Source organism: Cenococcum geophilum (assembly GCF_001692895.1).
Source record: "Cenococcum geophilum 1.58 unplaced genomic scaffold K441scaffold_17, whole genome shotgun sequence".
Lineage (NCBI taxonomy): Eukaryota > Fungi > Ascomycota > Dothideomycetes > Gloniales > Gloniaceae > Cenococcum > Cenococcum geophilum.
Window position 1 is genome coordinate 2,103,589 of NW_027137575.1, and position 17,658 is coordinate 2,121,246.

The window sequence follows — 17,658 nt, forward strand, 5'->3', positions numbered from 1 at the left end:
ATAACCCTAGGGTTGAAGGGGTCCTATAAATAGAGAATATTATATTGGTAATAAGCTTACTTAAAACCGAAGGCACAGAGTCTATCCTATTAGGAGATATAAACCTCCACCACCCGCGGTAGGGGGGTATCCACGTCGCTACTAAACGATAGGTAGAGTGCCTACTAAAAGCTATAGATACCTGGGGCCTTAAGCTAGCCACCCCCCCTAGAGCAATTACATAGCAATAAGGATCCGCTAGAAGTACAATTAACCTTACATTTATAGATAAAGGCCTATACTAGAGACTTAAAAGGTGTAACCCCAAAGAAGAATAGGCACTTACTTTAGACCATATCCCCATCCAGATATAGCTAGATTTGGACATTAAGGCGCAACTAAATAGCAAAAGATACGTAATAAGGATACTTAAGGTAGACAGCTTCCTTAATACAGTTAAATAACAACTCTAAAACCTAGAAGAAATCTACCCAATACCAAACAAGCAAGGCTTATTAGCCACCCCTAAGGAAATCAACCGAAGACTAGAAAGGATCCAGGCAGCGATTAAAAACAGGTTAGAAGAGTACTGCCCGGTCTTAAAACCGGGCCCCTACGCGCAACACGCATAGTCCGCATAATACGCGGTTCTTATAGCTAGCCAACAACGAGCAAGAAGGAAATACTTAAGCAGCCATAACCCTAAAGATAAGAGACAATACAAAGACACAAGAAACTAGTTAAAGAATACCCTAAAAAAAGAAGCAAGGAACAACTAGAGACAATTTATAAACGAGTACACTTTTAACCTAAGCCTCCCCTATAATAAGGGCCTGTGGGCTATAGCAAAATAGGTAAAGAAAAAGGTAGGGTAATTAGCAGAAGACCTATACCTACCACCCCTATAAAGAGCAGGGGAATTATAGGCTACTAACAATAACGATAAGAAGGCAAAGATCCTTATAGAAAGGTTCTTCCCCTAACCGGCTCCAGCAGACCTTAGTAACATCACGGGTAAAACACCGGTAACTCGCCTACGGGTTAACAGCGACATAATAATAGAGGAAATGGCCAGAACTATTAGCCGCCTTTTAAATAATATAGCACTAGGACCAGATGGGATTCTAAATAAGGCCCTAAAGACCTATAGACCACTTATAGCACCCTAGCTTACAGATATAGCTAGAGCATGCTTTACTATAGGCTACTACCCACGACTCGGAAGATCTATAACGACGGTTGTCCTATAAAAAGAAGGCAAAGCAGATTACTTAATCCTAGGAAGCTACTGCCCTATTGCCTTAAAAAACACCCTAAGCAAGATCTTAAAAAAGGTAATAGCGGACCGCATAGCAGATACGGCTAAAGAACACACCCTACTACTATAGAGCCAAATAAGGGCAAGAAAGAACCGCTTAACACTATTAGCACTTACGCTACTCGCTATCACCATTAAATCCGCATAGGCAATGCGAAGGGACTTTATAGTATTAATGCTCAGCCTAGATATTAGTGGCGCCTACAATAACATACCCTACAAGCATCTCCTATATATCCTTAGGGCAAAAGGCTTCCCAGAATAGATTATACAATTTATTTAAGGGTTTATAGGTTAGAAAGAAACATCACTAGTTTTCAGCGGATACTAGAGCCCCCCTATTATAGTTGCAACAGAAATACCATAAGGATTACCCCTCTCGCCTATACTCTTCCTTTTCTTTATAAGCAACCTACTTAACTCCTTTAAGAAAGGGGCAACCTAGGGGATAGGCTTCATTAACAATATAAACCTAATTACATACGGGCTAACAGCCATAAAGAATTACAGAATACTAGAGAAAGCTTATAACACCTATATAGAATAGGCAAGATAATATAGAGTCTAATTCTCACCAGAGAAATACCAGCTAATCCATTTTATAAGAAAACGCAACCAATCTGTAGATCTCTAGCATACAATTCGCATCTAAGGCTTTGGGGGTTAACTAGTTTAGGGCCTAAGGGTATTAGGAGTATAGGTAGACAGCAAGCTTCGGTAGAGCGCACATACAGCGTAAGTGGCCTATAAGGGCCAAGCACAGTACATCGTATTATCTAGGATTATTAATTCTATATAGGGTCCATACTTCCAGAGGTCACGCCTACTATACACAGCAGTTGTCCGGCCAACTATAACGTATAAGTCTAGTATTTGGGCCATTAGAGAATCTAAAAAAGGCCCCCCTAAGTCACTCCTTAAACTACTCTAAAAGGTCCAAACAGCCTGCCTTTAGAGTATAATAGGCGCATATAAGCAAACGGCCACAGCACTACTTAAGAAGGAAGCCAATATTCCCCCCCTATAACTACATATTAAAGCCGCTGTAATATAAAGGGCGCAAAATAAACGTAACTCTAATATTATAAAGTATATTAAGACACACCTAAATAAACTATAGAGGGACCCTAGGGCGCCCCATAGGAGAACAAACTAATAACCCTAAAGTAGGGAAGACATATTAGAGAAACAAATAAAGAAAGCAGAAGAAGAATGGTACTGCTTTAGGGCCCAGGCCCACATAGAGGAGGAAGGGAGACGCGTAAGAGGCCAGTAAAGACAATAGTAAGAGAGAGAAAGGAGCTAAAGTAAAGCATAAAAGAATGCTAGGAAACCATCTACCGCAATATAATACTGGTTGGACTAACGCTAGAGAGGCGTATAGGAGTTAAAGGTACAGAGGCTAACTAAGGCAAGAGGAACCCAAGCCATAGCATAGTCAACGCCATAGGGGGTAAATACTCTAGGGCTCTAAGAAGGCCTAATAAAGGCAGAAAACACAATAGCAACACTCTTAAGAACAGGAATAATAGGACTAAAAAACTGGCTCTACTAGGTAGGTATCCTAATAGGTAGCCCAAGATATAAATATGGCTGGCTAAGACAGACACCAAAATATATAATACTATTATACCCCTTACGCACCAACCGAGAAGTAATACTCTTAGTAGCTAGCATAGAGAACTATAATATACTGCTCTCAACACAAAAAGGCCTTAAGGCGGTTACCTAGTAGCTTATTAGCTAAAATATACTAAACCAGTTCCGGGTTGCTAGGGAAATAGTAATAAAGGGCGGGGGGGCAAGTAACGGGCGCCCCCTAATAACTCTACAGTAGTAGAGTAAAATATACAATACTAGCGCGTCCATAGGCTTATTACGGCAGCAGTGGTTCCCAAGGAGGTTAAAAAGTAAGGTAGTAGGAGCACCACAGGTAACTCGCAGGCGCCCCGTATGCGCCTTATAGGCGAGTCCTAAAAGGCGGGGAGATAGATTATGGGGTTTTCTCAAATAGAGTTTTCTCCCCATATGTACATAAGGAGTAGTCCGCGTGGGCCCAATAGGGATCCAAATCGGACGTTAAGCAATAAATAATTATTATCTATTATAATTATTAATACAGGCTATAAAGTGTGTATTAAAACCCAAATCCAAATTATTAGAATTTATTATTCGGTGGTTGTTAAGATATTAAGGCATGATTTTTAGTGGGGTTGTATAATGCGTCTCTCACTTAGGTGCGTCGCTCGCTTATAAAGTACGTTACCTATTTATTATTAACTTAAATGGAGATAAGAATAACTATGCGGCAGCTTACTCCCTTTTTTTCTTACTGGCTTAGTATAAGGGAGTAAAGACCTACTAGGCTCTTTTTTCCCTAATTAATCTAACTCTTATTTCTTCTACTAGTAGAAGCGCTTTATATGGCCCTTCTTACCACAGTTATAATAAATGCGTAACTCTTAGTTCCACTTATTTAAATTAGGTTTTTGCCTATTATTATTCTAGGCTTAACTAGCGTTACTTTAGGGCTTTAAAGCCTACTTACGTTATTCTTCCGTAGAGTGGTTAGGTTGGAATCTACCCCTATTATTAAAGCTAGGTCTAGTCCTACGCTTTTTATTATTAGCGTCTTATTCCTTTTACTTACTTAAATAATCTCTTTTAGCATTTTTAATTTAAGTAGCTTTAGAGATAAGCTTTTCTTAAAAGGTAGGAATTTCGCCCTTCTCCTATATAGCCTATTAAATCTTAGGTTATAACTTAGTAAGTAGCTAGTAAAGTTATATAGTATTATCCTATAGGTTTAAGTAGGGTATATTATCTTCTAGTTCTTCTAAGTAGTTTATAAACTAGACTATACTCTAGACTTCTCGCTATTTAGTATTATAGTATCGCTAGTTATAATATATCCCTTAATTAGTAGGGTCTTAGACCTAATTAACTAACTAGGACTTAAGTTCGCTAAATTTAAGGGATATAGTAAGTTTCTTCTTATAGCGTGTTTATAAACTCTTAATAGTGCTATATAGGAAGGTAGAAGCAATTAGTATCTAATTATACTTATTAGAGTAACGTTTCGGATCTAGCCAAAACTTAGTTTTATATTAATGGATAAAACAATTGCAGTTCTAAAGACTATTACTATTATACTTATTAGGTTCCTTTATACGGAATTTAGGTTTTTCTAACATTATAGTATAGTATAGCGTTGCCCCTTTAAGTCCGCTTTGTGTCTAGGGTGTTTATACTTCCCCTAATTGTCCTTATAATTATTCTTAGTAGTCTTAATATACTTATCTTAATTATATCTCTAACTTTTTTATTTTTTTATAAGGTCTTATATAGCGACCGCTCTAATAACTCCCTAGCGGTAATTGTTTTTAAAGGTCTTGTAAGGTTAGACAGACTAGCTATAGCTTCTTTATAGAAAGAGGAAATACGCTCCTCTGGGGAGACTCTCTAAGCCTTTTATAGTAGGGGCGTCGTTTTAGGGGGTAAGGAAGTATAGCCCATTATCGTTAATTAGTAGCCATATGTTCCTTCTATAAAGGACTATAAGTAATTAGAATTATAAGAGACTAGTTTAACCAAAACGTATAATTATTTAATTAATAGTATAGAATAAGAGTTATAGGTAAGTAAAAGATAAGTTAAGGTAAAATAAGCTTTATATAGTAAAGGATAAATGCTTTTTAACCTCTTTTATTAGAAACTAATTACTAATTCTTCTTAAGAGGAGAACTAGCTTCCTATATAATCCTTCTAAAACGCTAGTAAAACACTTCGCCCCTTATTTATCTAACTGTGTCTTTTAAGATATAGATGGGATATAGATAGGATATAGATAAAACCTCCTACTATCTTATCTAATATATACCTTCTAGGGGATTCCATTACACTTATATATTTTAATATTATAAATACTAGGACGCCTATCTCTACTTATATATAGATAATATTATAATTATAGCGGCAATAGTACTAGTAATTAAAGCTCTTAAGGAGCTTATACGGAAATAATATAATATTAAAGACCTAGGAGAGCTTCGCTTTTTTTTAAAAAAAAAAATGGAATTTATATAGTGTATAACTATAACGGACTCTTCTAAAAGGTATATATTAGATAAAACAGATAAAGGTTTTACTAATATCCCACTAATGTCCTAGAGGGGATATAGTTAGGCAGGTAAGGGGTAAAGAGTTTTACTAGCGCCTAAAAGGATTATAAAGGGAACTAGTTCTCCTCTAGAGAAGAACTAGCAATTAGTCTTTAAATAGAAAAGGTTATAAAGTAATTGTCCTTTAATACACAAAGCTCGTTCTACCTTTAACTTACCTTTTACTTACCTATAACTCTTACACTATACTATTAATTAGATAATTATATATTCTAGTTAAACTAGCCTCTTATAATTTTAATCGCTTATAATCTATTACGGAAGGAATGTATAGCTATTAATTAATAATAACGGGCTATACTTCTTTGCCCCCTAAAATAACGCCCTTACTCTAAGAGGCTGATAGAGTCTCCCTATATTAGGAAAACGGGAAGTAGTATAGAAATTTTAGTTTTGCTAAAAGTATTTTTAGGGCCTAAGGCCAGCTTTTCGCCATATTAGCTAAACCCTTAAGCTCTACGCTAGCTCTTTACCATATTGGCTAAACCCTATAACTATATACTAGCTTTTCGCTATATTAGCTAAACTCTATAGCTATACGCTAGCACTACGCTAGCTAAAAGAGTATAATACTATATATATTATAGTAATAAGCTAGCTTCTAGCAGGCTCCTAGTAGGCTTCCTAGTAGGCTCTTAATAGGACTTTAATTTTCCTATAGTCCCTTATTAAAAGTCTCTATGCAAGCGCATTTTTTTAGATAACTAACCTTACTAAATTACTATATAATAACCAGATAATTAATTCTAAGGCTATAAAAAAAATTTTAAGTTTATATTATATATAAAATCTATAACTCCTTTAGAAATCCTATTAATTCTTTACTAAAATCTAAAACCTATAATGTATATTTTCTACTACTAAATATTAAATTAATTTTAAAAATTTTTTTAATACCTTATAGATATTTACCTTTACTATAACTTTTTTATTTAAATTTTTATTTTAAAAGTGTGAAAGTTTATTATACCCCTTTAAACCCTTATTTTTTTCAAATTTGTATAGGATATTACTTTTTTTAAAAAAAACTCTTTTTTATGTTTATAACCTTATAACAAAATTTTATACTTTTTAAATAAAAATTTAAGTAGAGAGAGTTTTAATAAAAGCAAATCTCTATAAGATATTAGACTTTTAAGAAATATTTTTAATATCTAGTAATAGAAAATATATGCTAAATATAGTAAGTTTTAGTAGGAAGTTGGTAAAACCTAGAGACTTTTAATAAAGGACTATAGATTTTAAATACTAAACGCTGCCATACATACGTCTCTACGTTTACTTTAATAGTCTATTAGCACGATCCTAATAAAACACTAATAGTATTGCTGCGTTTATAGGCTTTACCGCGTAGAGGTATAGAGGCCGATTTTATATAGCCATATATATAAACTATATAATAAAGTTAAAAGGTTATATAAGAAAAAAAGGTAAGAAAATAGGAAGAAAGGGTATATATTATTATCTTAGTTACTTAGTTAATATGTATATAGGGCGGAATAGAATTTGGGTAATAGTCTTAGTAAAACTTAGTAAGATTTGGCAGACTTGTTATAATATAGCAGATTACGGCAGATTGCCGTAGATTGCGGTAAATTATAGTCTCGTGGTTAGTCTCTAATCGCTAAGTTAGTAGAAATAGGTAGGCGTGTATAAGGTGTTATGGGGGTATTTAGTAATAGTTTCTAGAGCTAAAACTAAAGCTAAAACTAGTTGCTAGTTCGTCCCTATCTTTATCGTTCTCTTTTATATAAACCCTTTTTATTACGTGTTTTTCTTTAAACTTTAGGATTTTAATACGTAGCTATTATAAAGCTTTTTTAAGTTATTTCTAGAGGGGGGAATAAAAGCTTTAATTTCTATAGCTTAAGTAGGGGATCTTCTAAACGCTCCTAGAATTAGTTTTAGGGCCTTATTTTATAAAGATTAGTACCTAGCCAATAGGTAGTCTCTAGATTTGTTTTTCTACCAGTATTATATTTTATAGTCTGCTATAGTAATAGTATAGGCTATATAGAGCTGCTATAGGGCTTATAGGGATAGACCTCTTTATATACTACCTAGCCTTCTAATTAAATAGAAGGTTGCTTTTGCCTTAAGGATTAATTTAAGATAGTAATACTTGCCGAGACTTGGTAATAGAGAAGTTAGTAGGAAATAGTATTACGGCACTGTAATGCATAACCTAGATAGGGAGCCTAGTCAGGGGTTCGGCTAAGAACTTGGCGTTATAACGCGTATATATTACACCTCTTCCTCCTATATATACCTCTCCTCTTCTCCTTAGCTTAGTATCTTTATAATATAACATTCTATAAGCTTTAGTTTAGAGGCATTTATACAAGCCGTAATATTATACTAAGCTCACCCTACATTGCCTAGGAAGGCCTTAATAATATCCTACCCTAAAAAGAAACTTCGTCTGCAACGACGCGTTAATACGCTATACTTAGACACTAAAACAACTCTATATTGCCTGGGAAGGCCTAAATAATATCCCACCTTATAAGCTAGATAGGACTAAACTTATACCCCCGGAATTAAAACTAAAGCGTATAATACTAACAAGCCCTAGAAAGCTAATAATAGCACCTAAAGCTAGCTTATTTAAGAGAGCTGCCTTTATTTAAGAGGAACCTAAGACCCAATTAGGATTAGAAATTAAAGACAATAATAACATTATAGACGTACGCGAGTAGATTTACGCCCTTGCAGCTAAATAGGAAGCTAATTATCTAGAGGTAAGGAATATATAAGAGACTCTATAAGAAATCCTAAAAAGCCTCACAGCCCTATAAAATAGTCTAGCTTCCCCTTTTTAAAGCCCTAGCCGACCTGTTTACTCTACTAAGTGCAATATACTAGGGAGTACGGATATAATAACAAAGTAATTAAAGTCCGTTAAGCTCCTTAACCCCCTACTACTATTTAACGGGATAGACCCTACCTTTAAAAATTAGAGGATTTAAGTATAAGGAAAGCTCCGTATTAACTATAACCATTTCCATTCTAAAGAAGCCAAAATACTCTACCTCTTTAGTCGAACTACTGGGGACGCCCAACGGTACCTTTAAGCTAAGTTTAAGGACGAGTCTCCTATCTAATTTATATCTATTAATAAAATAATATAGCACCTAGCTGCTATTTATATTAACCTAAACAAAGTATGGGATGCCTAGTATAACTATAATTGCCTAATAATAAAACTAAACCAACCCTTTACCGAATTCTAGACTTAATTCCTATATCTTATAGGAGAAGGCCAAGTCCCCCTTAAAAATTATTAATTGGACCTATATAATAAACTAACGATTAGGCTGCAAGAGAAGATTATAGTAACCTTAAACAACCTACCGAACTACAAAAGACTTACGGCTTATTACTTATTATTAGATTTAGAACTAAAGCAAATTAACGCCTACCCTAATTAGTAGAAGCGGCCCTAGAACCCGTTAACTATACCTATAGGAGCTAGAGTAGAAAGATAAGTTATAGTAATCCCTGCTCTAAAAGCGGTTACTACTATATATCTATAAGCCTCGCCTAACCTACTACGTACTACGCCCTTAACTAACAATCACCGCAATACCCCAATTAACCCTACTACGGTTACATACTACAACTGCAATAAGAATAGTTACTTCGCCTTATCTTGCCTAGAGCTAAAGGATATAGGCGATATTAAGGAGATAGAGGAAGGAGAGATATCCGATAAGTTAGGAAAAGAAGAACCCTAGGGAAAGACTCCCCCCTAGGGTACCCTATTAATCTTAAAGAGATTAATCTACGTTAGTTAATAGGTAGAAAACACTTTACGGTTCTATGTATAGTATCTTAAAATAGATATAGTGTTAATACAACCGCCCTTATTAACACTAAAGCAAATAGTTTTGCTTTTATAAATACTGCCTATATAAATAACGTTACTAAGTTTCTAAATATAAAAGCCACTAGACTAAAGAAGCCTATTTAAGTAAAAGGATATAATAGTTAGGCTAGTAAGCCGGTTACCTATATCCTAAAGTTATATATCGCTCTTAACGGACAACGCTAGTATAGTATCCCCTTTTATATCCTAGACCTAGGGTCCTATAATATAATCCTTAGCCGGAAATAGATGTCCTATTTTAATATTTGGCTAAATATATAATAAAGACGATTTATCTAGCTAGAGGATAGACCGAAATTACCTTCCTTTATTAGGGAAATCCGAACTAACCGTAAGACACTAGCTATAAGGGCTAACCCTACCTATTAGTAGGATGTTAGGGACCGCGACCTAGCCTTTGCCTAAGAAGATACCCATTACAAGGCTGGAAGGAACTCTTTAATACCAATAAAGATACTCCTTTAGAGCGCTACAGTTAACAAAGACTCTACGTACGGCAGCGGGATAGATAGCGACGTAGATAATATCTAAATTATATAAATTTAACTAATATAGAAGAGAACATACTAATAGGATATAAGAGATGACCTTCGAAAGATGCGATAAAAGCTAAAAGGAGTAATAACAACGCCTTTACCCCGGAAGCCCCTAAGGTCCTATACACCCCCATTGTCACACAACCCCCCTATAGTAGATATCGCGGCAATTAGCGCTATAGTATTCCACTTTAATATATATAGGAGGGACAACGAGGTCTTTATAACTAGCTTATACAAAATTAACTAGATTATTAATAAGAGGGAAGAAAAGCTAGCTAAGGAAACTAATAAGGAACTAGTTAAACGCCTTCTCCCTACTACTTATATAGGATATAAGAATATATTCTTAAAAGCGGCTTCGGATAAGTTACCTCCTTACTAAACATATAATTATAAGATTTAATTAAAAGCCAATAACTTACTAGGATATAGCCCTTTATACTAATAATTAATAGATAAGCTAAAAGTAATAAAGTAGTACTTAATTAAGAACCTTAATAAAGGGTTTATCAAGCCAAGCCAAGCCCCTTTTGCTTCCCTTATCCTATTTATAAAAAAGCCTAATAGAGGCCTTTATTTCTGTATTAACTATTAAAAGCTAAACGCTATTACTTAAAAGGATTGGTATTCTATTCCTTTAATTAATAAAACCCTTATACGTCTAAGCTAGGCAAAGATCTTTACTAAACTTAATATCCGCTAAGCTTTCCACCAAATTAGAATAAACCCAATATTTAAGGATTTAATAATATTCCGTACCTATTACAGGTCCTATAAATATAAAGTCCTTCCTTTTAGACTAATAAATAGGCCAGCTATATACCAAACGTATATAAACAATGTCCTTTTTAACTACCTTAACGAATTCTGTATAGTATACCTGGACAACATCCTTATATACTTAGACAATAAACTTAAGTATAAAGTTTATGTAAAGAAGGTCCTAGAGAGACTACAGAACGCAGGCTTATAGGTTAATATTAAGAAATACAAATTTGGAGTAAAACATATAAAGTACCTTAGGTTTATTATTACTATAAAAGGAATTAAAGTTAATTCTAAAAAGGTTAAAGTAATCTATAACTAGAAACCCCCTTATACTATAAAAGGGATCTAGTCCTTCCTTAGTTTTTATAACTTCTACTACCGGTTTATCCGTAACTATAGAGTTGTGGCTAAGCCTCTTATATAACTTACCTAGAAAGACACGCCCTTTATCTTTAATAGTGACTATATAAAAGCCTTTAAAGCGTTAAAAAAGTAGCTTATCTCTTCTTTAATCCTTTATTACTATAACCTAGACCTTAAATTAATATTAGAAACGGATGCTTTTAATAAAGTTATAGCGGGAATCCTATTATAGCTACATTAGGACGGCGAATAGTACCCTATTACCTTTTTCTTAAAAATAATAGACCTAGCTAAGTGTAACTATAAAATATATAATAAAGAAATACTAGCTATTATTTAATCGCTATCCTAATAGCGCGCGGAGCTTAAAGGTATAAACTTCTAAATTAAGATATATACAGATTATAAGGCCCTAGAGTACTTTATAACTATAAAGTAGCTTACTAAATAGTAAGCCTAGTAGGCCGAAATACTCTCCTAATTCTTCTTTATAATTATATATCGTTCTAATAAGCAAAACTTTAAAGCTAATACCCTAACTTAAAGAGAATAAGATATAGGACCTTAGGACGAGCTAAAGACCTAATACTAGACGCGCGCGCTTCTTTATCCTAAATAGCTTAATCCGCGGACCCTTAAGGAGCTAGACTCCTAGTAAAACGAGCTAGCACCAATAAAGGAGTCCTTAGATAAACTAATAGGGCTAATTAACCGCCTCCTAACTGCAAACCGCACGGCTAACGCCCTAAAGGCCCTCCGCGATTAAGCTATAAGAGGAAACCCTAATTTTAAAATAAAGGAAGGATTGCTCCTATATTAAGAGCGGCTTATAGTCCCTAATATTAATAATCTACGGACTAAACTAATTCGCGAAGCCTATTACTAAGTCTTTATAGTATACCCTAGCAAGAACAAGACCTATAAAATTATTAGCGGCCGCTACTACTAGCCTAGGATGGCTATAGATATTAATTAATATATATAGAACTACAACAACTACTAAAGAGCTATAATCCTATAAAATAAGACCATAGGACTACTAAAACCACTCCTAATACTAAAGCGCCCCTAGTAATATATCTCTATAGACTTTTATAAACTACCTATAGACCGTAACGGATATAATATAGTTATAATCCTAGTTAACCACTTTAGTAAGCGCCCATTCTTAATCCCCTGCTATAAGAATATTAATGCTAAAGAGGCGGCCTAGCTATATATCTACTACGTCTACTAAATTTACGGACCGCTAGATACTATTATATCTAATTATAGGCTGTAGTTTATATTAGCCTTCTGGAATAAGTTTACCTAAATCCTAAGCATTAAGCTAAAGCTCTCTATAGCGTATTACCCTTAAATAAACAGTTAGATAGAGATTATAAATCAATATTTAGACTAGAGACTCCGGCCCTTTATTAACTACTTTTAGAATAACTAGTTTAAACTACTCCCCCTAATAGATTATACCTAAGCAACCCTACCCCATAACTCCACAGGGTTTGCCCCTATTTAGCTAAAAATAGGCTACTTACCCCGCATAAGCTTTAACTAGAAAAGACTAAAAGAACCCCAGACTATACGCGAGAAACTATTCTATAGTAAGGCCCAGCAGTACGCCAAACGCTTAAAAGAGGCCTAGACAGTAGCCTATAAGAACTTAGAAAAAGCCTAGAGGTTAATAAAATAGTAGGTAAACAAACACCGCTAAAAACCTAACTTTGCCCCTAGTAATAGGGTCTAGGTTATAATAAAGAATTAAAGGACTAAGTGGCCTAGTTGTAAGCTAGACTACTAAATAGTAGGACTATATAAGGTTATAAAGAAGATAGGCAACTTATATAAGGTAAAGCTCCTAAATTCAATTAGAGTTTACCCTATTTTCTCGCTGGATAAGTTATAGAAAACTGTAAATAACCTATTACCTAGGCAGAAGAACAAGCCTCCCCTACTAATTTAAGTTAGTAGCGACAATAAATAGGAAGTTAAGGAAATACTAGCATATAAGCTAGTATAAGGAGCGCTAAAATGCCGTATCTAATAGAAGGGCTATAACCTAAACCCAACCTAATACCCTACTTAGAACTTTATAGGCTGCCCCTAAAAGCTTAAAGAGTTTTATAATTAATACCCTAACTTACCTAGGCCTATAAAGTACCTAGACGAGTAAATAAAATATTAGTTTAATAAAGACAATAAGTTACTAGAAGAGTATAGAAATAAAAACGCCCTAATGCCTAAGGAACGAAGCCTACTATAATATACGGCCACCTAGATTTGCGCGTCACGTGAGGCCTTTAGATATTTAGGAACTTTAACCACCGGTTAAAGTTCTCTAATTAGCTAAATCCTCGCCAAGCGTTTTAGCGGCTACCCTTTCCACTCTAGCGCTTCTATATAACCTATGGTCGCCTTATATACTTAATCTAAACGCACTCGCGTCTCTTTTTCTTTAGTTCTACTTCGTTTCTAATAAAGCCTAAGGGCAGGCTTTATTTTAAAGGGGGGGGGTAATATTACGGCACTATAACGCGTAACCTGGACAGGGAGCCTAGTCAGGGGTTCGGCTAAGGACTTGGCGTTATAACGCGTATATGTTACGCCTCTACCTCCTGTACATACCTCTCCTCTTCTCCTTAGCTTAGTATCTTCGTAATACAGCATTCTACAAGCTTCGGTTCAGAGGCATTTGTATGAGCCGTAACAAATAGAGCTTTATATATTTTTAAGTAAAAAAAGTACTACGCATATAAAGACGATATTTGATGGGAGGCTCTTATCTGGAAGCGAAAACCATAAGAAATATTATATCTCCTAAATATTTATCCTACATAATTAATTTGCTCCAACACTGCTTTATATCTAACTTCGCCTCTCTGTATCTTAACCCTCGCTTCCTCAATGCCGTTGAGACTAAGTGGGAATTTTTCTATCATTGGCTTGATATTGTGAAACACAGAAAACTCCAGCATTCGCTGAAATATAAGACGTGAGCCACCAGTGCTCCCGCGGATGGATAGGTCCTTCACTAAGAATGGTATATGTGGAACACTCAACATGTCGAACTGAACCGTAAGAGGATAAATCGTTCCGAAGGGAGCCATTAAAGCGAGGTATCTTTTTCTCAAATCAGCATCTCCTAATTAATTTAATCAAACGATGGCGCCAGTACTCACTGTTTCCAGTCGGGAAAAGCGCTTGTCGTTACGAGCAGATGATTGATCAGTTTGCCGTCAAAATTCATTTCATCCTGCCCCTTGGTCGCGACGAAAGACCTCGCACCAAGCGCAAGCGCCTCCTCCTTTTTCGATTTAGTCCCGGAGAAAGCAACAACATCGCATCCCATTTTGCTAGCGAATTGTATCGCCAGGTGGCCTAAGGCTCCAATCCCAACAACCCCTACCCGATCGGTAGGCTTCACCGCATATCGGATCAATGGGGTGAAGACCGTCATACCCGCACACATTAGCGGTGCGGCTATCTCGGTACTCATACCGTCAGGAATTGGATACAAAAAGTCTTCTTTCCACACTGCGTGAGTGGCAAAACCCCCTTGGTCAAGCTCGTGTGTGCCAAAGCTGTGCAGGTCAACTCGACAGTGGGCTCCGTCACCAACGAGACAGTCTTCGCAACGCCCACATGAGTCGTGGTACCAACCGAAACCGACGCGGTCACCGCTGCGTCAAGAAAGTCATGCTATCAGCAAAGACGTGGTATTTCTCGTCGGTGTAAGAATGGTAGGGCAAAGACGAACATTTTCAAGTATCGAGTTCCGGGGCCAAGCTCTTTTACTATGCCTGCTCCTTCATGACCAATTACCATATCTCGATGAAGGTAGTGCAAATCTGTGCCACAAAAGCCAGAGTGATGAATCTCTACTAGGACTTGCGCTCCTTTGAGGGGGGGACTAGGAATCACGCTCTGGACAATTTTGCCCGTGGTGGAGCCTTTGAAGGCTATGATGTCGGCAGACATGGAGTTAAGAACTGGGTCTATGCTTTCGGAAAGGGATAAGAGAACAAGGTTAAGCTGTAGTATTGCGAGAGAGGAGCATCTGACCGATTTATATATTTAATCCAACCCCAAACGTATGTAAAGGATTTGGTTACTCATAACTATCTCAAGCTGCCAAATGGACTGAGTATTGTGGACCCGGGCTTGTGGAACGCTATCAAATATCCTAAACGAGTTAAAGATCCCAACGTGCGTGGCTTAGTCACGCAATGTACTTACTATGCTTTGCGAAAGTATTGCGAAAATCAAGATTAAGCGAGCCTCCCCCCGCATGCGCTTGCTTTACAAAAACGCTTCTACAACTACCAAAAATAAGTCTTATTTTATAAAGCTGGTAAATAGAACTATAAAATAGATACTGCTTTATAATTTTAGATATATAGCAACCGAGTATATAACGTAGTGGTAGGGCTTTGGGGGGTAGTTGGTGTTTAGGCTCGAGAAACTTGGACAGCGTTGTATCTTGGCAGTCTTGGCAACTAAAACCGCGATTTAAACGTTGTACTCAGCCCAACGCTCTACTACCTAAAATTCCACAACCACGTTATTTACTAAGCTGCTACATATTTAAAATTATAAAGCAGTATCTATTTTATAGTTTTATCTACTAGCTTTATAAAATAAGCCTTATTTTTGGTAGTTGTAGAAGCGTTTTTATAAAGCAGGCGCATGCGGGGGGAGGCTCGCTTAATCTTGATTTTCGCAATACTTTCGCAAAGCACAGTAAGTCATGCAGATCTACCTGCTGCTGACCCCTCACGGCCTTCTGCACAAACCGCCGCCTTCTCCGACAGAAGACTAATCTGTTCCATTCTTATTGCCATTTCGGGTAATTATGTAGATCATCCTAGGTTTATACAAGAACTTATGCATCAAATATCATTTACAATGCTTGGCGTTTAGGTATTTACTTTCAAATGCGAACCGGACCACTGACTCGGTAACAGAAGTGATTTAGATTACTTCGACTATTATACTAAATAGGAAATATGGACACCAAAGCCATTTAGTTAAATAGAGGTGGAGTCTTCCTGAGCTCGCAATGTCTGGACATCATCGGAAAGCTTTTTCATATTATCAACTTGAACTCTTCACGAAAAAAATGCTTGTACTTACAGGTACCTCTGGTCGCCTAGGTGGAGGAGTTCTTCAAAATATATTGCAGAAAGGTCTCATGCCCCCCTCCGAGCTTGTCATCTCCGCCTTCAATGTAGATGGCGTTCCAGCCGCCGCCAAGGATGCTGGTATCATAATTCAGCACGGTGACTACACGAAGCCTGAAACTCTCCTTCACGCTTTCCGCGGCGCTGATGCACTGTTCCTGGTCACATATCCATCCGTTGGGGAAGAGCGCTTCGAGCACCATAAGGCAGCCATTGATGCCGCGAAAGCTTCTGGCATTAGACATGTTATCTACACATCGCTGTCTTTCGGAGGCATCACAGGAGAGGAGAGCATTGCCGGGGTGATGCAAGCTCACGTCAGGTCTGTCAAGTATCTAAAGGCTAGTGGACTAATCTACACTATCGTCCGCGAGGCATCATACGCAGATATATGGAATATCTTTTGCGGCTTTGTACAGCTGGATGCCAGTCATGACGATGTTGACTTCGTCGTCCCTGGAGATGGTGCATCAACTTGGGCGGATCGCGATGAACTTGCGGAAGCAACGGCTTCAATAGTGGCAAACTGGGTAAGCTCAATAGTGCTATTAAAAGTGGCTGTGTCTATGCTTATAACTCTGCAGAAACAGTATGAAAACAAGTCCATCCTTCTGAGTGGACCCCGTGCTACCAGCATATCAGAAATAGCGACCCTGCTACAAACGCATACTGGACGTCAAGTCAACGTTAAGATAGTCTCCCCTGAAGAAGCAATAATATACCACATGCGAAATCCAGCCCTTCCGCAAGATGGTGGCAAATTTCTTCGCAATTGGGCAACATGGTTTAAAGCCATGTCACTGGGGGAGGCCAGTGTTGTGGATCCAGCTCTAGAGCAGCTTCTAGGCCGGAAACCAAAAGGAATACAGGAGATGGCGGAGGAGCTTTTCGTTGTGCAACAACCCACTGGGTTGGACACTAAAGAGTTTGGGGACTATGCCAAGTAGTATCGTGAGAATGCAGGACACTCATAGTAGTACTATAGTATAGACTACCTTAGGGGCTATTCGGTTGCAAATCGCCTCCATATCATAATCTGTTCAATCTGTGCGCCTTTTAGCGTTGCCTATTTTGTAATCAGTGGCGGCTACTATCGCGGCTCATTTGAATTTGAATCTATGATTGAGTCGATGAGGCTCCAGATTTGACTTCGCACAATCCGTGATTGACGTGAGTGAGCGATTCGAGTGAGCCCCTTGATGAACTGGATCTGAGGATAAAAGAATGAATGAATCTATTGAATCTAACTACGAGGAATATAGGCCTTGATATAGGCCTATATCTACGGGGTCCGGGGTGACTACTACGGATACCGAAGTAGTTGCTGCGGAGACCGAACAAGAAGGGACTCTGCTTATGTAAGCAGGAAACGCGTGTAGACGCATGTGGAGGACTCTTCCAGAGCCATCGTCACACCCCCCAGTGCTCCACTAAAAACAGAAGT

General features: G+C 37.1%; 2 protein-coding genes across 2 annotated transcripts; one reads left to right on the forward strand and one right to left on the reverse strand.

Moving 5' to 3' along the window:
• Window positions 1-13,723: 13,723 nt before the first annotated feature.
• K441DRAFT_705222 (GroES-like protein) lies at window positions 13,724-15,163 on the reverse strand. Its single transcript, XM_067653578.1, has 3 exons — window positions 14,792-15,163; window positions 14,214-14,714; window positions 13,724-14,154 (listed from the first exon to the last, which is right to left on the reverse strand). The coding sequence occupies exons 1-3, from the start codon at window positions 15,010-15,012 to the stop codon at window positions 13,860-13,862; spliced, it is 1,017 nt and encodes a 338-aa protein (XP_067504951.1). The 5' UTR covers window positions 15,013-15,163; the 3' UTR covers window positions 13,724-13,859.
• A 673-nt stretch (window positions 15,164-15,836) lies between these two features.
• K441DRAFT_658882 (NAD(P)-binding protein) lies at window positions 15,837-17,225 on the forward strand. The gene is made up of 2 exons (XM_067648434.1): window positions 15,837-16,744; window positions 16,799-17,225. Exons 1-2 carry the CDS (start codon window positions 16,154-16,156, stop codon window positions 17,159-17,161), a joined length of 954 nt encoding a protein of 317 aa, XP_067504952.1. The 5' UTR covers window positions 15,837-16,153; the 3' UTR covers window positions 17,162-17,225.
• Window positions 17,226-17,658: the final 433 nt, after the last annotated feature.

What these genes read in the sequence shown, in the direction of transcription:
- K441DRAFT_705222 (XM_067653578.1), bottom strand. Translation starts at nt 15,012, where the DNA reads ATGTCTGCCGACATCATAGCCTTCAAAGGCTCCACCACGGGCAAAATT. An exon ending in GGAACTCGATACTTGAAAAT is followed by an intron (nt 14,715 to 14,791) that starts GTTCGTCTTTGC and finishes TTCTTGACGCAG; the next exon opens with CGGTGACCGCGTCGGTTTCG. An exon ending in GCTTTTCCCGACTGGAAACA is followed by an intron (nt 14,155 to 14,213) that starts GTGAGTACTGGC and finishes TTTGAGAAAAAG; the next exon opens with ATACCTCGCTTTAATGGCTC.
- K441DRAFT_658882 (XM_067648434.1), top strand. Translation starts at nt 16,154, where the DNA reads ATGCTTGTACTTACAGGTACCTCTGGTCGCCTAGGTGGAGGAGTTCTT. An exon ending in CTTCAATAGTGGCAAACTGG is followed by an intron (nt 16,745 to 16,798) that starts GTAAGCTCAATA and finishes ATAACTCTGCAG; the next exon opens with AAACAGTATGAAAACAAGTC.